At 49.2% G+C, this 18,386-nt stretch overlaps 1 protein-coding gene across 1 annotated transcript in view; it reads right to left on the reverse strand.

Moving 5' to 3' along the window:
* Positions 1-11,946, reverse strand: part of REC114 (REC114 meiotic recombination protein) — a 66,105-nt gene extending 54,159 nt beyond the window's left edge. The window contains exons 1-2 of the mRNA XM_078772639.1: positions 11,835-11,946; positions 1,548-1,637 (exon numbers count right to left, since the gene is read on the reverse strand). Coding sequence (XP_078628765.1) covers positions 1,548-1,637; positions 11,835-11,912 — 168 coding nt within the window. The 5' untranslated portion in view covers positions 11,913-11,946. The remainder of the gene's footprint in view (positions 1-1,547; positions 1,638-11,834) is intronic.
* Positions 11,947-18,386: the final 6,440 nt, after the last annotated feature.

The raw sequence follows: 18,386 nt of genomic DNA on the forward strand, positions 1-18,386 counted from the left end.
CGGTGAAGTTGTATGCCAGTCAAAAATGTTTTAGTCAAATTCCTTTTCCTAAAAATCTGAAATTGCATGCACATGACCAATGACCCATTTGTATTGAAATATTAAATTTATGAAATCATGGGTCACATGGTTTGGCAGCCATATTGGATTGAACGCAAAACGAATTATATAATTATATCTCTGAAACCGCTCACCCTATCGATGCGAAATTTTACAAATACCATCTAAGCACTGTTGCATATAGTTTGAAAATGATGATGCCATAGGTCATGTGGTTTGGCAGCCATCTTGGATAGAAAAACGAACCTTATCCGATCAACACAAAACTTCACAAACGTGATCCCCTACCCATACATATGCAGAGTGTACATTTTTGTCCCCCAACGCACCGCGGAGCGAAAGGGGGACTATGGTTTTCCCCTCCGTCCGTGTGCGTGCGTGCGTGCAGACTTGTGTGCGTAAGCGAAGGACAGCATTCTAATTTGGTGTGTGGGTGCAACTTGGCATATGAAAGAACCCTATTGAAAATTAGGTCGCCGCGTCAAAATCCAAGATGGCAGCCGCCATGTATGTGTGACGCCATGTGTGTCTGAACCTTGTGAGCGGATTATCTTGAAAAATAAGCGAAGTACCAACTTCTAATCTGGTGTGTGGGTGTATCTTGGCATAAGGAAGAACGCTATTGAAAATTGGGTCGCCATGTCAAAATTCAAGATGGCCGCCGCCATGTATGTCTGAACCTTGTGAGCGGAATATCAGAAAAAAATAAGCGAAGTACCAACTTCTAATCTGGTGTGTGGGTGTATCTAGGCATAAGGAAGAACGCTATTGAAAATTGGATCGCCACGTCAAAATCCAAGATGGCCGCCACCATATATATGTCTGAACCTTGTGAGCGAAATATCTTGAAAAATAAACGAACTACTAACTTCTAATCTGGTGTGTGGGTGTATCTACGCATAAGGAAGAATGCTATTGAAAATTGGGTCGCCACTTCAAAATCCAAGATGGCCGCCGCCATGTATGTCTGAACCTTGTGAGCGAAATATCTTGAAAAATAAACGAACTACTAACTTCTAATCTGGTGTGTGGGTGTATCTACGCATAAAGAAGAATGCTATTGAAAATTGGGTCGCCATGTCAAAATCCAAGATGGCCGCCTTGCGTCTTCCACTTTGTCAACTCACATCACTTCACCGACGGGGGACCTAGGCGTAACGCTTGTTTAAGGTCATATTTCACGTCGTATGGCAGCCATATTAGCTTGAAAGCCGATATTTTAAAAAATCCCTTCTCTGAAACTGCTTCACCGATCGATGTGAAACCTGTCATGTCTAGTAAAAATGTGATACTGGTTATAGAGAGGCATTGCATCAGCAGCAGACACACCCACTGATAATGATGCAACCAGCAGCCGGTTGGCTGCACTCGATCCACCCACAGTTAATTTATTGCATTTTGATTCACAACAGCGTTTTTTTTTTTGGCAAATCAAAAGGTTTCCTTTGCCATCTATGTGCATGTCTTGCATCATCCAAGCAACTTACCAGTGCGAGGTTTCCATGTGTCACCATGATATGGCCAAAGTGAGTCAAACACAGCAGCAGGATTCCACTTTTGCCACCACCGTCATAATCCTGAAATGAGGTGAACGAGGCATCCTTTACTTAGTACGTGGCTTTATTATGACAAGTTACAGAAGCAGTTCAAGTTTCAGGGCGTTTCACCAATGTTTCCAGTTATGCGCTTTTTGGAGTTAGAAAACATCACACCCATAGGGACATGACTTTGTATTGCAAATCAATTTTCCCTCTTGTTTCACAATATTTATTACTTGCAAAATCGAAGACTTTTCAAGTATATTGGTCGGCTGCGTTTGTGGTTCTGTCTGTCTGTTTGTTACTTACAAAATCGAAGATTTTTCAAGTATATAGGTCGGTTGAGTTTGTAGTTCTGTCTATCTGTCTGTCTGTCTGTCTGTTTGTTTGTTTGTTTGTTTGTTTTTTTTTTGTTTTTTTTTTGTTGTTGTTTTGTTTTTTTTTGTATACAAGATCGAGGCTCGTGAAAGAGCGAACATTAATCACACAGAAAGACAAACCGACACATAAAACATATAACATAGGGAGCGGTAGACAAGATGGGGAGAGAGGGGGAAGGACACAAACACAACATTTGAGAGCAGGGACCGAGAGACATGGAGACATCGAGAGATCTGAGAGAGGGCGAGGGCTTTGGGGGGGGGGGGGGGCGTGGGAAGGGGGCAGTGGGAGAGGTATAAAACATATGGACACTGCCAGGACTTCCAGGAAAGAAGTTGGAATTTCAAACAAGGTGGATCTGGGGTGAATTAGCGGGGGTAGAAAAGATCAAGGTTTTGGATGGGGGAAGAAAGGAGATGGTGGTGAACAGCTGTTTTAAAGACCTGGAGGGAGGAGTGGGATTGAAGGGAGTGAGGGAGTTTGTTCCAGAGGCGGGAGAAAAGAGGAATGAAAGAGTGAAGGTGAGCGGAGAGCCGAGATTTCGGCAGTTTAACCATCAGAGGGTTGCTGGCAGATCTTGTGCGACCTGTAGGAATATTTGGGGGACAGAGCACAGAGAGAGCTGGGGGTGCAAGGCCGGAGAGGAGTCGGTAGAAGACAGAAAGACCACCTACCTGCCTGCGGTGAGTGAGTGAAAGGCCCTCAGAGATAGCTTCATCGCGGGAGATTCCAATAATTCTGAAAGCTTTGGTTTCAACAGCGTGAAGCCGAGCTAGGTGTGAGGCAGGAGCACCGGCCCATAGGGGAGAACAGTATTCCATTGAGCTGCGGATGAAAGCCTTGTATGTGGTGAGGAGCTCAGGTGTGCCGAGGAAGGACTTCGCACGACGGAGGATGCCCAGTCGGCGACTGGCTTTGGAGGCCAGCTTGGAAATGTGGTTTTCCCAAGAAAGATCATGGCAGATAGTGAGACCCAAAATCTTGAGCGACAGATCTTCTTGGAGAGGATTGTTGAGAAAGTAGATGGGAGGGTTGTCCAGTCGATCTTTTCGGAGAGACATAGTAAGAGTGTGAGATTTGTCAGGATTGAAAGACATGTTCCACTTGTTTGACCAGTCTGTGATTTTGTCCAGGTCTTCAGAGAGTGAGGAGGCAGCAGACTGCCGATCTGAGGGAAGAGGAATGGAGCGGCAGAGAGTGGAGTCATCAGCAAAGAGATAGAGAGGATTTTCGAGAGAGTCAGAGAGATCATTGATGAAGACCAGAAAAAGCACGGGGCCCAGAACACTGCCTTGGGGAACTCCAGCCTGAACAGGAAGAGGAGATGAGAGAAACCCATTCAGGGCCACACGTTGACGACGACTAGAGAGGAAGTCCGCCAGCCATGCGTGGAGATTTCCATGGATACCAAAGGAGGAGAGTTTGGTGAGCAGAGCGGGGTGCCAGACCATGTCGAAGGCACGTGATATGTCGAGGGAGACAGCTCTAATTTCCTGTTTGGCATTGAGGACCTCCATCCATTGTTGAGACAGCAGAAGCAGCATGTCCAGAGTAGAGTGACCTGGTCTGAAACCAAATTGATGATCAGAGATCAAGCCATTGGAGAAGAGGAAAGATTTCATATCAGAAGCAATGATGGATTCCATGACTTTGCTGATAATTGGGAGACGGCTGATTGGTCTGTAGTTGCTAGGATCTGTTTTTGCACCTTTTTTGTGCAAAGCGGTGATGTTGGCTGATTTCCAAGCAGATGGCAGTTGACCTTGAGCAAAAGAGAGGGTGAAGAGAACAGAGAGAGGGTGAGATAGAGCAGCAGAGCAGGATTTTAGGACCCGTGGGCTGATGCCGTCGGGTCCAGTTGCAGAATCAGAGTCGAGGGTTGACAGAAACTTTTCCACCTTGTCAGGAGGAAAGGACACGGAGTCCAGGAGCAGCAGGGTACGACTGGGTATGGTGGGTACAGAGAGGGATGGGTTTGGGACACAAGATTTAGAGGCAAACACAGAGTTGAGGCATTCAGCTTTTTCACGTGCGGAGTCAGCTGTGTAGCCGTTTGAGGTAAGGGAGGGGATGGAGGGGGAACAAACACCAGAAACGGATTTGACCAGACGCCACCAGGATTTGGAAGAGGGAGACAGATAAGAGAGTTCGGTCTTGAGAACGGAGAGATATTGTTTCCTGGCTCTCCTGAGGGTGGACACACACTTGTTTCGGGCTTTGTGAAAGGAAATGAGATTTCCTTCCGTTGGATTTGCTTTCCAGGAGACGAAGGCAAGTTGTTTCTGGGCAACAGCCTCACCACAAGATTCCGTGTACCATGGACGGGAGGAAGGGTATGACAACTGAAGACGAGATGGGATAAATCTGTGCATGAGAGAGAGCAATTTACTTTGGAAGAATTCCCAGGATGAGTTGATGTCAGAGGTGGTAGAGATGGGAGACCAGTCCAGATGATTGATGGCTGCTTGAAGACCGTGCCAGTTGGCCTGAGTGAAATGCCAGACTCGTCTACGCTGAGCAGGCTCCCTGAGGATGGTCAGAGAGATGTCCACTATAACAAGGACATGATCAGATGATCCGATCGGAGCAGAAGAAGAGCAGCAGACATTTTCAGGGAAGTTAGTCATAACCAAGTCCAGAAGAGAAGATGTTCCGTTGACTGAGATCCGGGTCGGGAAATTGACAGATTGTGTCAGTCCCAGTGAGTCGCAGAAGTCCTTTGCTGAGGAGCCATGGCTGGTGAGAGAGGTACCCACACCCAGCCAACTGGCATGATGACAGTTGAAATCACCACATATGAGGAAGAGAGAGTTGGGATGAGTAGATAGAAGTTGGTCCATATCATCAGACAGCGAGATGTAGATGGAGTCATCACTGTTTGGTGGACGGTACAACACACATATGAACAAGAGGTGGGAGCGAAGGGGAAGCCGTAGCCAGAGGTATTCCTGGGGGTGAGGTGGAGAGAGTGCAGTGCAGGGCGAGTGAGGAAGAGAGTTTTTGATAAAGATAGCAACCCCGCCTCCAGGACGAGGCTCAGGTCTATCATACCGGAGGAGGGAGTAGCCCGGGAGAGATACTATGGAATCAGAGACATCATAAAGGAGGAAAGTTTCTGTTAAGCAGATCACGTCTGGTTTGACAGAAGCAACCTGTATGGAGAGATCAGTTAAGTTTGAACGAAGGCCCCGGATGTTTGAGGTCCATACCGTTAATGAAGAGGAAGGGGGAGCATCAGATACAGAACAGGGGGGAGGAGGGGTAGGGTAAGATGTGGAAGAGGTGGAAGAGGTAGGGAGAGCTGTTGAAGGTGTGTCAGAGATTTCAGAATAGCTCGGAGAAAGGGAAGGATGGGGCGGACAAAAGGTTTGATGGTGATTGGGTGAGCCACAATGAGGTGTTATTTGAGGAGGGGGAAGAGCGAGGCAGAAGGTTGGGGGAGATGGAGGTGAGAGTTTGAAGGGGGAAGAAGCGGGGAGGACACTTTGAGGAGGGGGAGTGAGCGGGGGGAAATTGAGAAGCAATGAGGGTGGGGAGATTTGAAGGGGAGGGATGAGGGGGGAGTTTGGGAGGGAAGGGACAAGGGGAGGGATTTGAAAGGGATGGGATATGGGGGAGATTTGGAGGGGAGGGGTGAGGCAGGAGTCTAGGAGGGGAGGGGCGAGGGGGCGTCTTGGCGGGGAGGGGTGAGGGGGTAGTTTAGGAGGGAGGGGGCAAGGGGGGAGATTTGAAAGGGATGGGTGATGGGGAAGATTTGGAGGGGAGGGGTGATGGGGAAGATTTGGAGGGGAGGGGTTATGGGGAAGATTTGGAGGGGAGGGGTGAGATTGGATTTTTGAAAGTGTACGATTTATGGGAAACGAACATTTATTGCAAAATGAGTTTCTTGTGATCTTCGAGTTAAAAATACGTTTAAGGACGCTGGATGGAGGATGGAGTGCAGGAGAGTTTAGGGAATGTAGAAAAAAGGCACTATAGGAGATGGATATTTTTTTTGGGATGAATTGATTTGGTGAGCAAGTCGAAAGCAGCCTTTTAAAGAAGAAGAAGAAAAAGGTGTTATAAAATATGACGGAATACATAACTTGAGGGGAAAGTGTAAACATTGAAGGTTAATGAGTGAAAACTATCTGGGGAAATGGGGGAGAAACACGTGGTCGAAGAACGAACGAACGAATAAGAATGAATAAACGAATGAGAACAGAGAAGGAAAATGTTTTTTTTTTTTGTTTGTTTTTTTTTTGAGTTGAGATTTACACAAGGAAGTAGGCTATGGGTGAAAAGACTGGGAATACAGAGAACGAAAGTTATTGGATCACAAACGACGGACCACTGAGAGAAAAACAAAGCCTCAAGGTTGTACAGTGCACACTGTACAAGGCCTTGCTCGCGACACGGCAAACAGACGATCAATTTATGAAAGATAAACACCGAGAAACAACCAAAGTTGCACACAATAACTTCACACACCGAAAGATAAATACAGTTTCGACAAAATACAATTGTGAACAGACTTAACTTCGAAAAACGTGGAGACCGTGTGGAGCTTCGAAAATCCCTGCCGCCGTCTCCAAGATCTCGCGAGATCTCTCAAAATCGAAGATTTTTCATGTACATTGGTCGGTTGCGTTTGTGGTTCTGTCTGTTTGTCTGTTTGTCACCGGCCTACAGGTCACAATTCTAAACAGATCGTCACAAAACTTCATCAAGTTGTCTAGGTCGTCCCAATTGAGAAGCCTATTGATTTTGAGGTCAAAGGTCATCTGGAGGTCAAATTTCTAAAATCGCCATTTTAAATTTGATTTACTTGAAAATTGAATAACATTTGTATATTGAGTCAATAAATTGGGAAATGAACTATTTGGAGGTCAAAAGGTCAAAGGTCAACTCAAGGTCAAACTTCCAAAATCATCACGTTTCATCTGAAAAACCGTCAATTCTCAACCGATTGACTTGAAAATTGAACAGCATTTGTGTATTGCCTCACTGAATTGGGAAACCAACTATTTATGAGGTCAAAAGGTCAAAGGTCAACTCAAGGTCAAACGTCTAAAATCATCATTTTTCATCTGAAAAATCGTCGCTTTTCATCCTGTTGACCCGAGCTTTGATCAAGATTGTAAATTTTAAACTTCATGAAATGGCCAATTTGCAGTGTCAATGGAAAACTTTGGGGGGGGGGGGGGAGGGGGGGATTTTGCAAGTATCGTGCTGCACATGACGTCTTCTTGTTACTTGCAAAATCGAAGATTTTTCAAGTATATTGGTCGGTTCCGTTTGTGGTTCTGTCTGTCTGTTTGTCACCGGTGTACAGGTCACAATTCTAAACCGATCGTCACGAAACTTCACGAAGTTGTATAAGTCGTCCCAATTGAGAAGCCTATTGATTTTGAGGTCAAAGGTCATCTGGAGGTCAAATTTCTAAAATCGCCATTTTAAATCCGATTGAATTGAAAATTGAATAGCATTTGTATATCAAGTCACTAAATTTGGAAACATACTACTTTTGAGGTCAAAAGGTCAAAGCTCAACTCAAGGTCAAATTTTAAATAACATCAATTTTAATCTAAAAAGCCGTCAATTCTCAACCGATTGACTTGAAAATTGAACAGCATTTGCATATTGCCTCACTGAATTGGGAAAACAACTATTTGAGGTCAAAAGGTTATCGGAAGGTCAAACTTCCAAAATCATCAATTTTCATCTGAAAAACCGTCAATTTTCATCTGATTGACTTGGAAATTGAACAGCATTTGCGCATTGTGTCACTAAATAGGAAAACCAACTACTTTTGAAGTCAAAAGGTCAACTCAAGGTCAAACTTCCAAAATCATCAATTTTCATCCGATTGACTTGAAAATAGAACAGCATTTGCGTATTGCCTCACTGAATTTGGAAACCAACTATTTTTGAGGTCAAAAGGTCAACTCAAGGTCAAACTTCTAAAATCATCATTTTTAATCTGAAAAATCATCACTTTTCATCCCGTTGACCCGAGCGTTGATCAAGATCGTAAATTTTAATCTTCATGAAATGGACAATTTGCTGTATCAATGGAAAAGTTTTGGGGGAGGGAGGTGGGGTGGATTTTGCAAGTATTGTGCTCCACATGACGTCTTCTTGTTATTCTGTTTGTTTGTCTGTTTGTCTGTCATTCGCCTACGTGTCACAATTTTCAACCGGTCTTCACGAAACTTCAGCAAGTTGTAGAGGTCGTCACAATTGAGAAGCTGATTGATTTTCAGGTCAAAGGTCAACTAGAGGTCTAATCTCTAAAATCGCCATTTTGAATCCGAATGACTTGGAAAATTTAACAGAATTTCCACATTGAGTCACTAAATTGGTAAATCAACTATTTCTGAGGTAAATTCAAGGTGAAACTTCTAAAATCATAAATTTTCATTTGAAAAATCGTCACTTTTCATCCTATTAGTATGAACCCGAACTTTGATCAAGATCGTCAATTTTCATCTTGATGAAATGGACAATTTGATGGATCAATGGCAACCTTTTTGGGTGGGGATGGATTTTGTAAGTATCATGCTCTGCATGACGTCTTCTTCTTTATTTTGTTCATCTTTTTTACAGCGTAGCCCATAGGGCAAAGCGTCTAGAACAGTGTTTATCCGTCTGTATGTATGTATGTATGTATGTATGTATGTATGTATGTATGTATGTATGTATCTGTATGTCCCCTCAAACATATACCAATCAGAGCTGAGGATCTGTTCACATGACAAGGTGATGTGATTACGTCTGATGTTATTACGGCGGTACGGCAGCTGACTCTCCACACACCGCCATTTTGATTTGTATGCCGTTTATGCCGAACATATCGTCGAACCTGACATATATCACAATCGCCATGCTCTACCTTTACGTTTTTCATTCAGTGTGAAACACAAACAAACCGATTGTAAAAATGACCATCACATACCAAAAGCATCGGCGTTACGTCTCTTCCAAAAAGTTAACTTCCAAGAAGTTAGGAGTGGAGGAATGGTTGATCAGAGTAGTGATGGCAATGTACAAAAGAGCGCGCACAGCTGTAAGGACGAAGGACGGGAACAGTGGCGAGTTTGAGGTGAAGGTGGGAATGCATCAGGGGTCGGTACTAAGTCCACTACTATTTGTAGCTGTGATGGAGGTGCTGGCTCAGAACGTAAAGGAGGGTTTACCGTGGGAGTTGTTGTATGCAGATGATCTGGTGTTGATTGCAGAAAGTATGGATGGACTGAAGGAAAAGCTGAACAAGTGGAAAGAATGTATGGAGACAAAAGGTCTGAAGGTGAATATCGGAAAAACGAAGGTGATGGCAAGTGGTAAAGCATGTGGTGAGGTGGAAAGAACTGGGAAGTGGCCGTGTGCTGTGTGCAGGAAGTGAATGAATTCGGAGTCGGAGTGAATTCCATTCAATGTACAATGTGCACTGAGTGGGTTCATCAAAAATGTAGTGGTTTGAGAGGGTCATTAACCAGTGTGGCAGCTACATTCAAGTGTAAGGTGTGCACAGAGGGAGCTGCAGATGGAGGAAATGTTGAGTTGGATCTTGGAGACGGCATGAAGCTGGAAGGTGTGAAAACATTTTGCTACCTCGGAGACATGCTGAATGGAGAAGGTGGATCAGACTCGGCAACGGTTGCTCGAGTGAGATGTGCATGGAAGAAGTTTCGGGAACTGAGTGGCGTGCTGACGAGGAGGGGAGTGTCGTTGAAGCTGAAGGGAAAGGTGTATGCTGCATGTGTGAGAAGTGTTACGATTTATGGGAGCGAGACATGGGTAATGAACGTAGAGCAGCAACAAAGGCTGGAAAGGGTGGAAATGTGAATGGTTCGGTGGATGTGTGGATTATCATAGAGAGAGAAGAAGACAAATGATGAATTGCGAAAAATGATGGGAATAGAGCCTGTGATGGATGCTGTGAAGAGAAACAGGTTGAGATGGTTTGGTCATGTGTTGAGGAAGGATGAAAGTGACTGGTTGAGAAGAGTGATGGAAATGAATGTAGAAGGAAGTAGAGGACGGGGAAGACCGAGAAAGACTTGGCTAAAGATGGTCGAGGAAGAAATGCGGGCAAGGGTGTTAACAAGGAGAGATGCAGAAAATAGGGCAAAATGGAGAAGATTGTCATGGGGACCGCAAGGCTAACCCCTGCTCTTGCAGGGAAAATGGCCTTTAAAATGCCTGTTGTTTGTTGTTTCATTACGGCGGTATGGCGGCTGACTCTCCACACACCGCCCATTTTGATTTGTATGCCGTTCATACCGAACATATCGTCGAACTTGTCATATATCACAATCGCCATGCTCTACCTTTACGTTTTTCATTCAGTGTGAAACATAAACAAACCGATTGTTAAAATGACCATCAAATATCAAAAGCATTGGCGTTACGTCTCTTCCAACAAAATGGTACGAACCAAACACTTGTGGGGTATAATCTAGATTACAGTAGATCTTCCCTTAGTTCTGTAAGTAAAACTTACCTCACGGATGTCTGGATTCGTCCAAATGTCTTTGTTTAATGTTATAAACAACATTGGCGACTGTTTAAAAAGCTAATCAGGTGTGTTTGTGATTTATAATAGTAGTACACCCGCTCACTACGGGAGGGGCAGGAAGGGTCATTCCTCTCTGGGGTAGACAGATTACAGTAGATCTATGGTAGGGTCTCAAGAGCATTGGGTGTGTGTTCATTTACCAAGTTTGTTGTGGAGAGATCGCCAAGTGGTTTAAGTATTTGAGCAAGCACTGCATTCAAAACCGTTAAGGAACGGCTGGCTTGGAAAGCACTAGCTAGCTGCTTGGTAAATGAGCACAACCCAGGCTTCCTCCCTTTCAGTTTCGTGTTAAACAGAAGGAGCGAGTTTGAAAAGTTCGCTACGAAAAACACCACGTTAGCGGCAGGAAGGGTCATGTTATTTACCTAACCCTTGTGGGGTACAAGGCTAACCCCTGCTCTAGCGGGGAAAATGGCCTTAAAACGATCATTCATTCATTCATTCTTGTGGGGTACATAGATTACAGTAGATCTTTGCTTAGTTCTGTAAGTGTAAGTAAAACTTACCTCACGGATGTCACGATTCCTCCAAATTTCTTTATTTAGTGTTATAAAGAGCATTAGCGACTGTTTAAAAAGCTAATCATACGTGTTTGTGGTTTATAATATTTTTACTTCCGGTAGAGGTCGTTGCTCCCACGAAAAAGCCATGATAACCTATTTATAAACGCTGACTCGAAGTTTGTTCAAGGAGGAAAAACACCTTGGGGAGACGGGATATTATTAGTATTCATATTGTTTTTATAATTACATTAATATTATGTTATTGTTAGTTTTGTTATTAGAAGCGGCCTTGGAAAAACGCCACGATAAAGCTAACTTAACATGGATATACACCTCAAATCGCAACCCCATTGATGGCAATGGCGGGGAAAACCCGCTCGGGGGAGAAAACCCCCATGGTGAGGGGGGCAAATGAATGCGCTACAATCTTCATTATGTAACCCTTGGTCATCCTGTCAAGTTTGGTTGAGATTGGATAAGTAAGGACGGAATGTATCGGCGTCAAAAATTCATCAGACAGACACCAAATGGCGTATTTTAGTATTTTAGTATTTTAGTATGATTTTATAAGACCGACGACGCCGCTGTTCGACTTTCGGTCTTGTTTTTAATCAAAATCCATCGTCATCGGGACCTGACATTTTACAAGCCATGCTTTTCTTCAGGTTCCTCCATTGTTGTCACTTTATGATGCACATTTCTCGTATTTTGTGTTTGATCCATTCAATAGTGACAATCAATTGAACCATATCACAAGCTAAGTGCCAAGCGGCAACAAACAAAATTCCGCACCTGCCAATGTCCGGCGCTCCCCGAAAGACCCTCAAAGCGCGAGTATCGAAAAAGCGGCCAGCGACCGAGGACCGGCATATTGAGCCCTTCCGACCTCAGAGCACCCAAGGCGCCTCGGACCGGTACCTCAGGCGGCATCGAAACCGATTGTGAAACTGGTTCTGAGTCCTGCGCGGGAATAACGCTTCTCTGTTGACTCGAGTGCGATTCGTGAGCGAAAACGTCTCGAATGGACCCACTCTGCTCCATTTGGTTCGCTGTCCAATCTGTAGCGAACCGACGCGACGCGAAAAGAAATATTTACACCACTTTTCAAATGTGTGAGGAAAAATAGCGGAGATAATACTAATATCGACTTGCTTCACGCCTCACGGTCACGTTTTTAAATTCTCCTCAGCGACTCTAATTTCAGATATCAATATATATCATCGACACGATAACTGTTTCTTGTGTTCGTAAAGTAGTCTGCATGCCACGTTATTTCTTGTCTGCTGGGCGAAAATAAAAAGTACTTTATGTCGTGAGACCAGCCTCACGTAAACATAACTCGAAAATACACCGCTCGTCTCAATCCGCCAACCTGACACGAACTTCTATCAAATTGTACGAACTATTCAAATTACACGTCTTGCATTAATCAACGCACTCCGTGCTGTAAAGAGGTATTTATCTATTAAATATAAGTTTTTGCTTTCATTACCGTGTCTTTTTAAAATTTTATTCTAGTATAATTTACGTTGACTGTGACTGTGAGTGTGACTGCAAAGCCGCAATGAGCCGGCGAAGCCAAAGCCTCTTGCCACTATTTTACCCATCACTATGGCATCAGTAGGTTAGGTAGTTGGTAGTTGGTAGGTGTAGTAGGTACCGTACCAAGTTCAAAATGACACCATTTGCATTCTGGATGAGATTAAAATTAATAAAATTTACTTTGTAGCGGCTGCCGCTGGGGTTTCACAATCGCCTTGCACCTATCAAGGACGCGGAGCGATCACCATGCCGGGCTCGTCCAGGACGCCCGGGCAGGCCCGCGCTCAACTTGCCAGGCCTCGGTCGGGACGCCCGGGCATGCCCGGGCATGCCCGGGCAGGCTCGCCCTCAACTTGCCAGGCCGCAGCCAGGACGCTGGGCCACGCCCCCTCTCGCCTTTCCTGGGCAAACCCCCTGGGTTAATAGATATATTATATATTGCTGACCGATAAACGGGTTTTCAGAGTGCCTGAGTGTTTGATTTCAATAAAGCAACTCAGATGAATTCCAGCTTTTTGTCGCGTCCATTCTTCTGATCGACGTGGGAGCCCCAGCTCCTTCATTGGTGACCTATCGACATGGACACGGCAGTCGCCCTTAAACTGCCTACCTTCTGGGAGGCTCACGCGGCGGTTTGGTTCGCACAGGCGGAGTCCCTGTTTGCCCTGCGAGGCATCACGGCCGACGACACCCGCTTCCACCATGTGGTAGCTGCGCTCGGGTCGGCTACAGCGGCCCGCGCCCTGAGCCTCCTCGAAAGCCCGCCAGCCGCTGACAAATACGGCGCGATTAAAAAGCTTCTCCTCGATGCTTTCGCCCTCCCATCGGCGGAACGCGCACGGCGCCTGCTCGAACTGCCTGAGCTCGGCGACACGCGCCCTTCCGAGCGAATGGACTACATGCTTTCACTGCTCGGCGAGCACTCTCCGGCATTCCTGTTCCGGGAGCTGTTCCTCCGTCAGCTGCCTAACCCGGTACGCCTCGCCCTGGCAAGCACGACGATCACAGATCCCCGGGCCCTTGCCAGAGAAGCCGACAAGATCTCCGCTGCAGGACGGCGCATCGCAGCGGCGACATGGGACCCACCGCCGTCCGACGCAACAACCATGGCACCCGAGCACCCGGCACGGTCGACGGCCGAACTGCCGACGCAATTGGCGGCCGCTCTACCGTGCCGACCACCTCCACCCGACCAAGCGTGGTGTTACTATCATGCCAGGTTCGGACAAAAGGCCCGGACATGCCGACCCCCGTGCACCTTCGGCAGGCCGGCAGGCCGGCCATACGGGCAACTTACTGTTCATCACGGATAAAGCGTCCGAACGGCGCTTCCTGTGCGACACCGGCGCCCAACTGAGCGTCATACCCGCCTCTGACCAGGACAGGCAATCCGTGGTTTGCGGCCCCTCCTTAGTTGCGGCCAACGGATCGACTATCCGCACCTTCGGCCCGCGCAACGTCACCCTCTGCTTCGGCGGCCAACGCTTTGCTTGGACGTTTGTAACCGCCAACGTGCCCGTGGCTTTGCTAGGCGCCGACTTCCTCTGCGCACACGGACTGCTGGTGGACGTCCAACGGCGTCGTTTAATCAACGCTGAAACCTTCAGCTCCCTGGTATGCACATTGAGCAGCTCCGCGCCGACCGAGCTGGCATGCACCGTCCCGTCGGCGAACGAGTTTGCTCGCCTGCTCACGGAGTTCCCGGCCCTCACGCGGCCGACGTTTTCGGCCGTCACAGTACGGCATGGGATCGAGCACCACATACCAACCACGGGCCCGCCGGTCTACGCCAGGGCCCGCCGCCTCGACCCAGCCAAGCTCGCCATAGCGAAGGCCGAATTCGACGCGTTGGAGCACCTCAGCATCGTGCGGCGCTCCGATAGCGCGTGGGCCTCGCCACTGCACATCGTGCCAAAGCCGGGGGGTGGATGGCGCCCGTGTGGCGACTACCGCCGTCCGAATGACGCTACCACCCCCGACAGGTACCCGATCCCGCATATCCAAGACTTCTCCGCCCGTCTGGCGGGACGGGTCATTTTTTCGAAAATTGATCTCATACGGGGATATCACCAGGTACCTGTCAGGGCGGCCGACGTCCCTAAAACGGCAGTCATCACGCCGTTCGGCTTATTCGAATTCTTGCGGATGCCGTTTGGTCTCAAGAACGCGGCTCAGGCGTTCCAGCGCTTGATGGACGGCGTGCTGCGTGACCTGCTGTTCCTTTTCGTTTACCTGGACGACATCCTCGTCGCCAGCACGTCCCGGGCCGAGCACCTCCTCCACCTCCGAACACTGTTCGAGCGCCTCAGCGAGCACGGCCTCATCGTCAACCCGGCCAAATGCCACTTCGGCACGACAGCCGTTGATTTTTTGGGCCACCACATCACCAAGAACGGGGCCGTGCCACTGCCAACCAAGGTCGAGGCCATCACCACGTTCCCGCGTCCCCGCACCATAAAGGCCCTGCAGGAATTCCTGGGAATGGTGAATTTTTATCACCGCTTCATGCCCCGCGCTGCTCACCTCATGCGGCCCCTCTACGACGCCCTCCGGGGCAAGCCGGCCAAGCACGACATCGCCTGGTCCGCAGCAATGGATGCGGCCTTCCAACGCTCAAAGCGGGCCCTCGCCGACGCAACACTGCTCGCTCACCCGGTGCTCAACGCTCCCATCGCCCTCACCACGGATGCCTCCGACTACGCGGTGGGCGCCGTACATGAGCAATGGGTGAACGGGGTTTGGCAGCCACTCGCTTTTTTCAGCCGGCAGCTCCGGCCGAACGAGCTCAAATACAGCACGTTTGACCGGGAGCTCCTCGGTCTACACCTGGCCGTCCGCCATTTCCGCCACCTCCTGGAGGGCCGACCTTTCACGGCGTTCGTCGACCACAAGCCGTTGATTTACGCCATGGCCAAGGTCACGGAGCCATGGTCGGCCCGCCAACAGCGCCACCTCTCCGCCGTGTCGGAGTTTACCACGGACATCCGGCACGTCGCCGGCAAAAACAACGCCGTGGCCGACTGTCTTTCCCGGGCCAGCGCGAACGCGGTCCACCTGGGCGTGGATTTTGCGCTTATGGCGGCGGACCAAACCACCGACTCCACGGTGCAAGCCCTCCGGGCGGCGGACACGGGCCTCCGCCTGGCCGACATCCCCTGCGCGGACACTGTCCTGCTCTGCGACGTCTCCCAAGGCCAGCCTCGCCCCATCGTGCCCGTCACCTGGCAACGCCGCATCTTCGCCTCCCTCCACGGCCTTTCCCACCCGGGCCGGAAAGCTTCCCAGAAGCTGGTGTCGGCGCGTTTCGTCTGGCACGGCCTTCGTCGGGACGTCCGCGATTGGACCAGCGCCTGTACGGCCTGCCAACGGGCCAAGGTCCACCGACACACCCAGGCCCCGCTGGCACCTTTCACCGTGCCCGAACGACGTTTCGACCACGTCAACGTGGATCTGGTGGGCCCCCTCCCCCCGTCACGGGGGTTCACACACCTGCTCACCATGGTGGACAGGACCACCAGGTGGCCGGAGGCCGTTCCCCTCGTCTCCACCACCACCGCCGACGTGGCGCAGGCTTTCATCGCCACCTGGGTCGCCCGCTTCGGCGCACCGGCGGACATCTCGTCAGACCGCGGACCACAGTTCACCTCCGAGCTGTGGGGCGCGGTCGCCCGCAACCTGGGGGTCAAGCTCCACCGTACTACGGCCTACCACCCCCAAGCAAACGGGTTGTGCGAGCGATTCCACCGCTCCATGAAGGCCGCGCTCATGGCCGGCCTTCAAGACGGCGGTTGGGCCGACCGGCTGCCGTGGGTCCTTTTGGGCCTTCGCACGGCCCCCAAGGAGGACCTCCAGGCATCCACCGCCGAGCTGGTCTATGGCCAGGTGCTACGCGTCCCGGGCGAATTCGTGCCCGACGCTACCAGTCCCTGGTCCGCAGCTCACCAGCGCTTGGACCTCCAGGAGGCCGCCCGACGGTTTGCCCCCGTGCCGACATCCCACCACGGTGACTCCCAGTCCTACGTCCCCCCAGCACTCCGCACAGCGGAGTATGTTTTTGTGCGTCACGACGCACATCGGTGGCCACTCCAGCCGCCGTACGACGGGCCCTTCCGGGTGCTACGACGGGACGACAAGTCGTTCGTCATCGACATCGGCGGCAGGTCGGACCGGATTACAGTGGACCGCCTCAAGCCGGCGCACGTGGACGTCGACCACCCACCACGGGTGGTCCTTCCGCCGCGGCGAGGCCGCCCCCCGTCCACGGGGCCCCCCACTCGACCGCCCACCACCTCACCGGACCCCCTCCCACGACCCGCCAGGGGTCGCTTCGGCCGGGTCATCAGGACCCCCCTCAAGTTGACCCTGCCGGTGCAAGTCGATTCTGGGGGGACGTGTGTAGCGGCTGCCGCTGGGGTTTCACAATCGCCTTGCACCTATCAAGGACGCGGAGCGATCACCATGCCGGGCTCGTCCAGGACGCCCGGGCAGGCCCGCGCTCAACTTGCCAGGCCTCGGTCGGGACGCCCGGGCATGCCCGGGCATGCCCGGGCAGGCTCGCCCTCAACTTGCCAGGCCGCAGCCAGGACGCTGGGCCACGCCCCCTGGCGCCGGGCCTGGGCAAACCCCCTGGGTTAATAGATATATATTGCTGACCGATAAACGGGTTTTCAGAGTGCCTGAGTGTTTGATTTCAATAAAGCAACTCAGATGAATTCCAGCTTTTTGTCGCGTCCATTCTTCTGATCGACGTGGGAGCCCCAGCTCCTTCAACTTCTTGATTAATTCGGTGCATTCCGTCTCAACTTCGGATATTTCCGGCCGTGAAAAACTATCCCCGACGGACGCGAGATTTCTAAAAAACAAATTCTTTGTCAATTTTATAATATTTGACGCCGTTTTCAGCCTCCGAAACGTGGGAATAAACTTAAAAAAAAATAAATTCAAATCCTCGAATCTCACTGGTTCCGGTGTTTCGTGACGATTTTCATTGAAGATAACCAGGGCCCGGGGAACGAGGTTGGTCTTAAAGTATTTTAATTACAAATTAGAGGTGCATGAGATTGTGAATCAAAAAAAGACGGTTGAAACAAACCAACTCCTATCGAGCTTTTTCTCAATTTTTTATGCATACTTCCGCATCCGCAAGATGGCGGCCTCCTTGGTGTGATTTGGTGGGTCGAAGCTTCGAAATTCTCAAGGGATCCAGCAAAATCTGGCTTTTCAACATAATACGTACGCGTTCATTCACAACACCGGCTTCGCCGGCTACTAGTACCGACTGCAAAGCCGCAATGAGCCGGCGAAGCCAAAACCTCTTGCCACTATTTTACCCATCACTATGGCATCAGTAGGTTAGGTAGTTAGTAGTAGGTAGGTAGGTAGTTGGTAGTAGGTAGGTGTAGTAGGTACCGTACCTGGTAAGACTTGGTAAAAGAGAAGAGCAGACAGTCCTCCCCAATACCTGCATACCTCTTGCCACTATTTTACCCATCACCATGGCATCAGTAGGTTAGGTAGTTGGTAGTAGGTAGGTAGCTAGTTGGTTGTAGGTAGGTGTAGTAGGTACCGTACCTGGTAAGACTTGGTAAAAGAGAAGAGCAGACAGTCCTCCCCAATACCTACATACAATAAATGTCACAAGAAGCTTAAGGAAGTAACGATACGATGTGCTAGCTTAAGGCCTATTTTAAGAAGTAGGAAAATTCTCAAGCTCAAACAGTGAAAAAAACATGACCCATCACCAGGGACATCTACTGCAGCATATTCCCAAAAAGAAGACAATGGTGTCACATCCGATGGCTT

This window comes from Myxine glutinosa, chromosome 2 (assembly GCF_964187855.1).
Source record: "Myxine glutinosa chromosome 2, kmMyxGlut1.1, whole genome shotgun sequence".
NCBI classification, from domain to species: Eukaryota; Metazoa; Chordata; class Myxini; order Myxiniformes; family Myxinidae; genus Myxine; species Myxine glutinosa.